This window comes from Grus americana, chromosome 3 (genome assembly GCF_028858705.1).
Source record: "Grus americana isolate bGruAme1 chromosome 3, bGruAme1.mat, whole genome shotgun sequence".
NCBI classification, from domain to species: Eukaryota; Metazoa; Chordata; class Aves; order Gruiformes; family Gruidae; genus Grus; species Grus americana.
The window spans coordinates 59,363,356-59,375,318 of NC_072854.1; the positions used below are offsets into that span (position 1 = coordinate 59,363,356).

At 42.7% G+C, this 11,963-nt stretch overlaps 1 protein-coding gene across 1 annotated transcript; it reads left to right on the forward strand.

Annotated features, from left to right (window-relative positions):
- The first annotated feature begins 279 nt into the window (after positions 1 to 279).
- On the forward strand, positions 280 to 11,814 carry RNF146 (ring finger protein 146). The gene is made up of 2 exons (XM_054819043.1): positions 280 to 385; positions 10,054 to 11,814. Exon 2 carries the CDS (start codon positions 10,055 to 10,057, stop codon positions 11,111 to 11,113), a length of 1,059 nt encoding a protein of 352 aa, XP_054675018.1. The 5' UTR covers positions 280 to 385; position 10,054; the 3' UTR covers positions 11,114 to 11,814.
- Positions 11,815 to 11,963: the final 149 nt, after the last annotated feature.

Here is an 11,963-nt window from a genome sequence, read left to right on the forward strand (position 1 = left end):
CACTACGGGCCGCGGCCCCCAGAGGATCACCCCCTCTCCGCTAGCCCAAGAGCAGCCAGACTGCAGACGGCGCAGGCCCCACCGCCATAGCGCAGGCCCCACCGCCACGGCGCCGCCGCGGGGACGAAGGGAGGAGGCGTCACGCAGTGGCGTCACACGCGAGCGCGCAGCCCTGCCCTGCCCCCCGCCCCGCCGAGCTCACCCCACCCCCTCCCGCTGCCCCTCCTCTTCCACGGCGTCACGGTGGCGCGTTCAGCCCCCCCCGTCCGTCCGTCCGTCCGTCCCGCGTGTGACGTCGGCGCGTCCCGCTGTCCCGGCGGCGGGGCCGGAGGAGGCGGCAGGTGACGGCGGCGGGCTGAGCGGCGCGAGCCGGCCGGCCCGGCGGGTGAGTGCCTGACTGAGTGGCTTCCCTGGGGCCGCCGCGGGCGCGGGGCGGGGAGGGGGGGGAGGAGGCCGCCACCAACGATCGCTCTGAGAGCACCCGTCTTCCGCGGCCGCCCGGGGCCGGCGCTGCCCCCTCCTCCGCCGGTGGCGCTGCCCGCGGCGGGCAGCGGGCGGGCGGGCGGGCTGGGGCGGGTGCCGAGGCCTGGCCGCGCGGGTGGGCACCCTGAACAAAAGGGCGGCGAGCGGCTGGGTGCGGTGCGGGCCTACAGCGGCGCCCGGGCCGCGCTGAGGGGCGGTCGCCCCAACGGGGAGCTGTGCCCGTTATTGTTTTGGCGGGGGGGGGAGAGGAATCACCCCCGCCCCGCCCGCGGCGTCACGTGACGGGTGCTGGGGCCGCGGCGTCGCAGGGCGCTGCCGGCCGCCCCTGCTGCCCCGCCGGGGAGGCCTGTCCCCCCCCGCCCCGCCGGGAGCCTGGGGTACCTCCTTCCTTCCTTCCTTCTTTCCTGTAGGCCCCCGCCAGGTCCCCTGTGCCGGGCCGGGGCCCTCCTGCTGCCGGCGCTGCTTCTGTGCCGCGGTTTGCCCCGGAGGGAGGCGGCATCCCTCTGCCTGTGTAGAATTACGTGGGTGCTGCGTGCCGGGTCGGGACCCTGATTTCCAGGTCTGGTTTTGTTCGGTGGTAAAATAGGTCAGGAGCGTTGGCCGTAGCGTCGTCACGCGTGGCAGAATCTCCTGACCAAACGTGCGCAGTGCTTTAATTCTTAGACCGATGTGCAGCGCTTGAAATAATTCTGTGCTGCCTGTTGTCATTCGCCTTTCAAAATGTCATTGCTGTAGCTGCCTTACTTTGATTACTGTAATAATGGAAGTCGTACCAACAGTCATAGGAGTGCAGGACAAAGCATGGAAAAAGAAGTAACTGCTGGTTTTGATGGAAGTGCTTTTGTTTCTTTGTGCTTGATGGTCTCGGCTCAAGTGTTTGGATTGCATCTCTTCGGAATGTTAAAATGGGACGTGAAAATAGGTCCAGTTTTTGGTGCAATACGTATTGCCACCACTGAAAAATTATTACAAAACGTTTACTAAAATACGAGTTTTTCATACAACCAATGTATTCGGAATGGTGAAATGTGGAAACTTGTAAATAAAACCAAACAAGTGTGGGGTTTTAAATCTTTCTATAACTTTTCTGTAATACAAACTAGAAATACTGTAGCTGTTGTTACTGGTGGTGTAGTATTCAAGTACACATTGAATAATTACAAGGAGGAGGAGGGAGCAGAGCTTTAAAACGTTTTGCTTTTGTCAGATTTGTAATGGTAAAAATATAGTCCTGCTGCTTTTGTTAGCTGCTACCTCTGGACAGCAGGCTACTTAAAAATAGTTCCTAAAGCGTCTCTAAAGATGAACTACCAAAAATTAGTTTGCAATAGTGTTGAAGATGCAGTGAAATCTGAATATTGATTTGGTCATTTTAGGTAAATCTTAAATATTGAATGTTTGCAAGAACTTGCTTTACAGTCTTGTGTGGTTAATACTGTGGTTTCTTTCCAAGCGAATCAAAGTACCAATTGTTTAAATTGCTGTTTATTTAGAGAGCTGGAACTGCAGTATTTTAAAAGACTATTGAACAGTGGACTCCTGGAATCAGTGGAGGAAAAGTCTTTTTTGTTGAAATTGATTTTTTTCCCCCTCTTCTGTGTATGTTAATCAAGTCTATATACACAAAGAGATGTTCCTGTACTTATCAATGCTTCAGAAACAGAAAGCTGACTTCAGATGAACCAGTTTCTGCTTTGTTTTCCACACAATGTCATTGAGTTAGAAACTAACATTTTGCTCTGTTAAATAAATTGAAATAGGATATATGGTCAAAATGCAAATTCAGTGCTCCAGTTGTACCATAGAAGAACATCCTTTTGAATAAATATGTAGCAGTTCAATACTGAAATGGTTGACCGTTCTGCACTTGACTATTCTTTTATGATTCAGTTCCAAATGTACAGATAAGAGTTGGGTTTTTTATTAATGTGTAATAGCAAAGGATAAGGAAAGACAGGCAAGTGAAAGTGTCGTCACAGTCAGCAGTTCCTGAAGATATTCTAAGATATTCTAACAGATACAGAAAAGTAGGTAAGAACAGGAAACAGGTTATTTATCTGTTGTGCTATCCAGTGCCCAGGGACAGTTTAAAATATACCTGATAGGCTCAGTACCTTAAGCTGATACCATATTGACAGTAGCAGACCTTCAGACAGGAGAGTGATTTCTCCTGTTTTAAAAAAACATCCACCTGCCTTCTTTCTTCCCACAGCGTTTGGCTTGTGGTGACTTGTAGGGAAGGGCAAAAATCTGGGGTTCTTTTTCGCTTCCTGCTCCGTGCCCCCCCCCCCCCCCAAGAGAGTTACAAGTTAGGGAGCTTGATGGAAAGATCCAAGTATTTAATTACAGGAGACCATTTACTCTTTTGAAGTAATGCTGTAGCTGTTGAGTTTTCAACCTATGAGGGGGGGAAAACAATGAATTTGTGATAGTTATTTTAGAGTAATTGTACAGAGTTGCAGAATTTGAGAGATCATCTGTCAATTGAGGTAGGACTCAAATAATAGTCTTTGGCTGATTTGGTTAGAAGCTGGTGTTAGTTGAATTTACCAATGGTTTATGCTTGTTTGTTTTTTAAAAGCTAAGCTTTTACTTACATAAAAACTTCTTAAGACTGAAGGTAACGCTTCGCTGATGTTTAGGAGCTGGCTTCTTAAATATGTATGGTTCTAGGATTTTTTTATTGTTGCTGTGTTTTGTTTTTTCCAAAGAAATAGAAGAGTGTTGGGTCCGATAGTTTTCTGGGAATCCAATGGGCATACTTGACTGAACTAACAAATTATTTCATCTGGAGAGGCGCTGTTTACAAGGGCAAGTAGTGACAGGACAAGGGGTAATGCTTTTAAACTGAAAGAAGGTAGATTTAGGTTAGATATCAGGAAGAAATTCTTCACTGTGAGGGTGGTGAGGCACTGGAACAGGTTGCCCAGAGAGGTTGTGGAGGCCCCATCCCTGGAAGTGTTCAAGGCCAGGTTGGATGGGGCTTTGGGCAACCTGGTCTAGTGGAGGGTGTCCCTGCCCGCAGCATGGGGGTTGGAACTAGATGGGCTTTGAGGTCTCTTCTAACCCAAACCATTCCATGATTCTGTGCTCTTGGTCTAGTAAAAGCTTGAAATGTTTCTTAAGGAGAACCTGAAATCATTTTTGGATGATAGGTGTGGTAGGAAGTCCACTGCTTCAATGTCTCAAAATTGCATGGAAGAAGCAGATGGAGACTTCTCTCAACAAGCAACCTGAGACACTTTCAAGGGGACAAAGAGAGCAATTAAATGTTGCCTGAGCCTCAGTTTGGGAGGAGATGTTGCCCAATTTAAATTCTTGTTCCTAATGAGTGGTATTGTCCTTCATATGTTGCATCTTGAATGAAAGTTTTAAAATCAGTGTGTGACAGTATGCACAGATTTAGTGAGTGTGTACAAGGAAGGGGTTCTTGCAGGTTTCTGCGGATAGCGTAACTCCTCGTACTACATGCTTTTCTGGCATAGAAAATTAATTGCTAAGTATAGAACACACCTCTTACCCACTTGACTTTAAAGGAGGAGTCATCGTCCAGGAAAGGGTGTGTGTGTAACCACAAGTGTCTTTTATCCCGTTTAGTAAAATTTTCAAGACTGTCTTATTAAATAAATAACATGAAATGTAGAGGTTACCTGAAGTCAGTTTGTGAACTAGTTCTTTTTAAGAGCTATGGAGCAATTAGAAAGTTGCCTTACCATAATCCTATAATTATGCCCTAATTGGATTCTTCTGGGTATAATTACATACCTTGAATATGTGCATGCATTTTTATTTCCTAAGAAATCTGCCAGAACTGATCCAACCTTTTTCTCCCATCTCTACATGACATTTGGGTTTATGATGTGCTACCTCTAATAGGGGATTTCAAGAGGTAGTAGATAAGAGGCTTCAAGTGATACCTACAGAAGTAACAGAACGCCAGCTCCTAAGATGAAGGACTGAACACCACACCCACAGCATCAAGCTTGTTGCAACTGTCTCTTTGATCATAGCAAACATAGTATCTTGTCGGAGTGGATTAGTAGAGCCAAAATTTTAATGCGATTGCAGCTCTTGGTTTCAGATTGATGTGTGAAGAAAGGGGAAGCTGCTAGAACGATGAGGGGAGAAAAGGTGTGGATAGGCTTGTTAATTTTTGCATTTTTCCTTAGGAGCTCTTTCTAAAAATAGCTGCACGGAATGTTACATGGAACTCAGCCATAAAGAAAATCACATATTTGACTAACGTATTTTATACTGAAGTCATCTCAACGTTTCACTCTGTTATTGATGATAAATGTTCAATCATTTGATGAAGGACAATAGCACAGAATACTATAGTACTAAATGCTCAGCCTTCTTTCAGGGACTTCCCACTCCTTGACTTTGCTCAACTCTCTACATGTCTGATCTGTATTTATACTGAAATTATTCTTTCCTTGAGCAAATTGAAATCTAAGACGTGACGTTCTCGGGTCTGCTTCAGATCATTCCTGTATGTAACATTTTGCAGCATCTGGAAATTGTAGTTCAGAATGCTTAAGAATCATCTTGAAAGCTAGAGCCCAGGAGGAGGATATAGCTCTGTGGTTCATCAGTCTTTTTACAGAGGATTCCCAAACACTTTCTGTAACTAAGGGTGGCTCTTCTAGGTCAAGACCTTCCTGTTTAGGGTGTGAGAGTGCAACAGTGAAATCTTGATGGTCCCCCTGCCCTCTCTGAGTTTGCAGATTCCTACTGTGGAGTTATTTAGGTATTTGTTAGCCACTTACTGGTTTCCAGTGATTATTATGTATTTGTGAAATGACTTAGCTCAGATTCTGGTTGGTGACGTACGTAAAATGTGTTGTGACTGACATTACCTGGAGAGGAGTAGATTACCTCAGATGTATGGAGGCTAAGTTGCATCCTTGTCCTCTTTCAGAGACCACATGCATTCATTCCATGAACAAACCTCGGAGCCCTTCATCATTTTTTATAAAGGAAGATCCTAATTAATTGGGTTTTTTGTTTACCTTGTTAAGCATCAAATTTAGGTCATAGAGTGAGTTTGTAAGCTAGTATGAAGACATATATATGTAGATTTATAAAGAAAAAAGTGCTGAAGGGTTCTGAGATGCATTCATGAAATGAATGCATGTGATCTCTGAAAAAGAGGACAAGGAGGCAAGGCTCTGAGCTACAGACTGCTTAAAATATGGAGAGGACCTAGGGAAATAAGCTGTTTGCGGGCACTGTTTTCTCCTCAAGCATCTGATACTAGCCGCTGTTAAGAGACAAGGTATGAGGCTAGATAGTCATTTGGAACGATACAGATAGTTTTATAAACAGCTTTAGGAAGTCATTGTGACTTTTTAAACTCTCTGAATATAAGGAGCCATTTATTAGAGGTTAAATTTGCATAAACATAACATGCTTCTAACTTTAGTCTTGTTTCTCCTTTTGTGTATGTGGTCACTTTATGGAAATAAGCCATTAACTTACTATAGTTAAAGATAATTGCCATTTGTAACACTTTAGAAAAAGATAATTTGCTTAAGTCAGACATCAAAATAATTGACATTAAAACTGTGGGCCAAAATTTATTATTGCAAAAAATAAAACAGAAGTCTGGTGATATTTTTATTGAGAATAGCCTGCATCAGATAAATAAAAGCATAGTAATTTCTTTTCTGTAACAAGACCATGGCATTGTATTTTGCTTGCTCATAACTCTGTACAACATTGTAATGGCGGTATTATTTGCTTTCCATTAGTTTGCAGAGAAGCTGAAACACTGTAGTGTACCCTTGGGCAGGACAAGTAAGGAATGAGCCAGCCTTGGAAAAGAGGACCTACCATCCTAGCTGGAGACATCTGAAGAGAGGACATTTTAGTCTTGTGGAATGCTTCCGTAGAAATTACTCAAAAAAAGTAAGCTGTTTTTTTTGTTACTGGACTTACATGTGTCAGCTCCTTGACAGGCTGCTTAGTTGCAGTTAGAATTTGACCTGGAGTTTGAAAAATTACTCAGTTTTGAGGAGGTTTTGTGGGAATTTACTTTTTTCTTCCAATAGAGTCCTGGAAGACCCAGGGTCTTTTCATATAGTTTTTATACATCACATCTCCCGTACTTTGTGTGTTGATGAAGGTGCTCTAGGCTGTGCACCCTAAGCTTACAAATTAAATATATGTTTTAATATTAAAAATAAAAAAATCATAAAAGGATAATAGAGAAGTGGGATCTGGCAAGATTGTGGACTTCTCACATGGCTTTAGGCTGTATTTATGTTAAAATGCAGTGGTCGGATGCTTATTGTTCCCTTATTTATACCTGAATTGAGGACCTAAATAATTCAAACAATTCTATTTTTAGAACTTGCCCTTGAATTGGATTAATTTTTAGCCTTACTATTCAATAATGTAATTTTCCCTGTTGCCAGAAGTGACTTAAGTGAACCCAGCCCTCCAAAAAACAGAGCTTTACCGTTTGATAACGGTTCTCATATGAAGCCTGTTTTGATTAAACCTTGTTACAGAATATTGCTCTTAATTTCAGGAAAAATATTCTATGGTCAATTTTGTTAAGTTCTTAATACCATGTAGTTGCAATGAAAGTGCTTCCACAGCCGTAATGTAGCAGAATAGCAGTTCTAGATGTTTTTCCTCCTTTCTGAAGGATTAGCTCTTCAATAAAAATCTACATGTACATTCTCATAGTAGCTTACAAACAAGCTCTATGACCTAGATTTGACCTTAAAAAGGTAAACAAAAAAGGATTAATTAGGATTTTCCTTTAAAAACAGAAAGTGAGGCAGCATAGGTTTAGTTGATAGGAATCTTTAAGTGCATAATTGTCCTGCATTCTGAGCACATGCAACTGCAGTTGTGCTTATCTTTGAAGAGTTTTATGTTGCTGGATTGCACTTACTTAGAGATAAGGCTTTATTCCTCCAGCCATATTCATTTTGCACATAACGTTTTCCTCTGAGTCATTAAAAATCACATAGGAATTTCAAGATAAGGCATTTACTCCTTTCTTTTCATATCCTGCATTATTGTCTTGATCTAGTAAGGAGTCCAAGAACCCTCAAATTAATAGGTGACCTATTGAGCACAGTTCCAATGTTAGCATTTTTGTGCTTTCAGTGAACAGGTGAGAACTTTCACTGTGTTTTTAGTTTACTAATAAGTTAGCTCATGGTATCAGAATTTGATTTGTCAAAACACGATGCATTTTTAATCCTAGCATTGCATTTTAATCCCCTCTAAAATCTCAATTATGATACGTGACTTGTATAGAAGTTACTTATCTTACAGGTTGTTTTAATTGTTGTTTTTTTACTCTGAAAAGGATAACCTTATAAAGTGTGTTCAGGGAGAAGCAGCTTTTTGTAGCTGTAGCGTGCTCTGCTGCTGTGCCTTTTTGCACAGTGGTATCTCATTATGGGAGCACTTGAAAATTCAGATCCTTTACCTCAGCCGTGGTTAGTGCAAATTAATCAATACACGGATTTCTCTTTCAGCTCTTCTGTTGTGAGATACTGATTGGGTTGTACTCATGGGTATACTGAAATCTCAATAGCTTTTCTTTCCCCCCCTTTATCTAATAAATTTCTCGTTATGAAACTCTAGGTTTGATGTAAAATTCTGTTGCAAAATATAACCTCAAAAGTGTGAGGATCCCAGAAAGCAACTTGTTCACAACATTGTTAGCATGGATCTTGCAGATAGATGTGTACTGTACAGTAAAAAGACAGTTACCAGGTGGTAGGCAATGCTGTGTCTGTATCTGGCATGCTGATTTGAGAACATGGCATGCAGATTTGTCTTTAATCTCAGAGAAAGAAATTCAGATATGAAACTGAAACATAGGGGGATACAATTATGTGTTACTTCAGGAAAAAATATTTGAGCTATAGAGCTCTTAAAAGAGTGAGTTGATAAAAAATGGATTAAAGAGGCATTGGTCTTTTGAGAGGAATTTATAGTGATATAAGGGAACAGACAACATACAGAAATATATTTTTAAGTAAATAGCGCTTTATACATTATTGTAAAGATAAGTACAGATACTGAAGCATAAATCTTTTTTTTTTTTTAATCCCAGCATGTACTCGTAAGATGTTTAAAGCAGTGGAGGCTTTTACAGTTAAATGAGGCATTTTCTTTTGAGGTAACACTTTTTGCTCGAAATGTGTATAATACTAGAAGAGGCCATCCAGGGAGGTTGTGGTATCTCCATCCTTGCAGGTTTCAAAAAAACTCTGCTACATAAAGCCATGGCTGATCTAAGCCAGTATTGGTGGTAGTGCGACGTGGAGCAGGAGACTGGGCTACGTGACCTCAAAAGGTCCCTTTTGGCCCACATGCCTCTGATAGTTATGCATGAACTATTCCTAGCTGCTTGTACAACAAAGACTAGTTTCACTGAAAGGCTGTTTTGCTGAATATCAGTCCTATGCCTCAAAGTTCCTTGGGAATTTAAATGAAAAAAGGCACTTTTTTAGGCCCCATCCCCCAGAGCCCATTCTTCTCCCTCATTTGATATCTGGTGTTTGTTTTTGATTGCTAATAAATAAGAACATAAAAGGAAAATTACCCTGAAACAGACTGTGAGAGATTGCCATGGCAAAAATGTAGTTGAGAAGGCATTTGCATATTTAGGCTAGAATTTTTCATCTACTGAAATCCTACACAATGCCAAAGTGACACAGTTTTGCATTCCCTGCTTTCTTACAGTTGGTTACAAAAATGATCTTTAATGACAGAAATATGATATGGCCAGAGGAGGCAGAGGCAATGACTTCACAAACCAATCAAATCATGGTTGTGTGTCTTCTGTGATATACCCCTCCTCCTGCTGGGCTGCAGCGCTTCCTTTCGAGATGCACTCAGCTATATCACTTGATGTTTAGGAAGAAGAAATCTGGAGTATCTTTTGAAAAAGCCACTTCATTCTCAAATCCGTTTCTTTCTGCAGACTTGTGGTTGTTCTGAGCCCAGTTTGGGGAACGGTATACCGCGGTGCATGGGCAGTAAAAAACAGAGTGGGGGAGTACTTCAGCTGGGTGCTGCTGCCAGGCATATTTTTCTACTGTGGAAACCCACTCTGAGGTACTGTTCAGACAATCCCTTAATCAAAGGGATGATCACCAGTACTGTGAAGAGAGATTGTTTTTTAAGTTCAGTGTTGCAGCTAGATCACCTCTTGAGGAAGGAATCATAGCTTCTTTAAATTTCCTGAGGAGGCCCCAAAGTAGCTGGCTGATTGAAGGTTTGTTAATCACCATTACTTCAGGGAAACAACAGAGGAAATTCCAAAATTTGTTTTGTAGCTTGGCGTGATAACGTGCTGAAAATGAAACGGATAAAGATTGGTGATTAACAAAAGAAATTCTCCCAGTACTCAATTTAGTCTGTCAGCTCAGGAAACAGAATGTTAACCTGTCAGTTCCTTTGAGTTGGGCTTCATAAAAATGATACCTTAATTTAAGGTAAGCATCTCATTCTGTGGATGTTGAGGTCAAAGGTGATGTAAGGTGCCAGTTTAGGCTGACACAATAAACTGATTTAAATCTTTGATCTCTGCAGGATGGCTGGCTGTGGCGAAATAGATCATTCGATCAACATGCTTCCCACAAACAGGAAGACAAATGAGTCGTGTGCTAATGCAGCACCTTCCCTGACAGTCCCCGAGTGTGCCATCTGTCTGCAAACGTGTGTCCATCCAGTAAGTCTGCCTTGTAAACACATTTTCTGCTATCTGTGTGTGAAGGGAGCGTCTTGGCTTGGGAAACGATGTGCACTCTGCCGGCAGGAGATTCCAGAGGATTTTCTTGACAAGCCGACCTTATTGTCACCGGAAGAACTCAAAGCGGCCAGCAGAGGCAATGGAGAATATGCTTGGTACTATGAAGGTAGAAATGGTTGGTGGCAGTATGATGAACGTACCAGCAGGGAGCTGGAAGATGCCTTTTCCAAGGGTAAAAAGAGCACTGAAATGCTAATCGCTGGGTTTTTATACATAGCAGATCTTGAAAATATGGTTCAGTATAGGAGAAATGAGCACGGACGCCGCAGAAAAATAAAACGGGACATAATAGATATACCAAAGAAGGGAGTGGCTGGGCTGAGGTTGGACTGTGACGCTAACACTGTCAACCTGGCAAGAGAAAGCTCAGCTGATGGTGCAGACAGCACACCGACTCCGGGGGCTGCAGCCGTGCAGCCTCTAGCATCCATTTCTCCTAGGCCCCTGCCGTCACTGGATGGTCAGCTGATGAGCCCTTCCACGCCATCACCAGATGCGAGCAATTCTCTGGAGAACTCTTTTGCCCACTTACAAATAAATGGAGACAGTATGGCTGAAAGGAGTCATAGGGGAGAGGGAGAAGAAGACCACGAATCATCATCTTCTGGTAGGGTGCCAGCCCCTGACACCTCCGTTGAGGAGACCGAATCGGATGCTAGCAGCGATAGCGAGGATGCATCTGCCCACCTTCAGCAACACCCGTCCTCTGTCCAGCAGAGACACTTGAATGCAAGTGCAAGCCAGTCAGGAGCGGATAGACCAGTGGCAGGTGGCGGGGTGGTAAACACAAGTGTAAGGTCTAGAAGGCCAGATGGACAGTGTACCGTCACTGAAGTTTAAACCTAGAGCCATGCGATTAAAAACTCGGTCCTGTATCTGTAAATTTTCTGTCCACATTGGCATTGCACTCAAACCTAGCCGTGTGTTTGGTGGGAGGGTGGGGTGGAGGGGAGAAGCAGATTTGGCCTGTTTAACTTAAGTCTCTTAACATGTCTCAGCTGGAAGACTCTAACTGTAGGAAACTGGGTTGTCCTGTTAATGGTTTGAAAGCTGCTTAGCAATACCCAGTTTTCTTGAAAATGTCTTGTGTTTATTTTGTAGCGTTTTTCCCCTTGGAGATACTCAATCCCTTTTTGGCCAATGTATATCTACTGTACAACTTGAATTGTCTTCATTATCTGACTGTTGCATTAAGTGTCTTACTACTTTCTGCATGGATTGATGTATGAAAAGAACACTAAAGCAATGTGGGAGCAGGCAAGATGTTGGATGTGAGCAGGATGCTTAATTTAATGTGAGAAAATAGATGTGAGTTTGGAGTTAAAATATGTTTTTACTAGACGAGCAATCATTTACCTTCCTTCAATGGAAATGTAAAAATGCTGTTAACTTTCGTTGCAAATTCTTACCTATACACTCTTCATGGCATTTTCACTGGCTTTGCCATCTAGTCCTTGTAGTTTTGTTTTTGAGGTCTTTCTTGATCTGTCTTGTTTTTGTTACGGAATTTATAATTTAATAAAACTACATTTTATCAGTAACAATCTTAGATATGTCTCCAGTTTAATTGAACGTCACTGGAGGAACTCTAAAGAAAACTATCATAAAACAACTTCCTGTGTTTGCCAAAAGGCTGTCTTGAAGTTCTTGCATCCCTGACTGGCTGTCTCTCAAACACCACCATAGGAGT

Coding starts and splice junctions, on each gene's coding strand:
- RNF146 (XM_054819043.1), top strand. CDS start 10,055: ATGGCTGGCTGTGGCGAAATAGATCATTCGATCAACATGCTTCCCACA.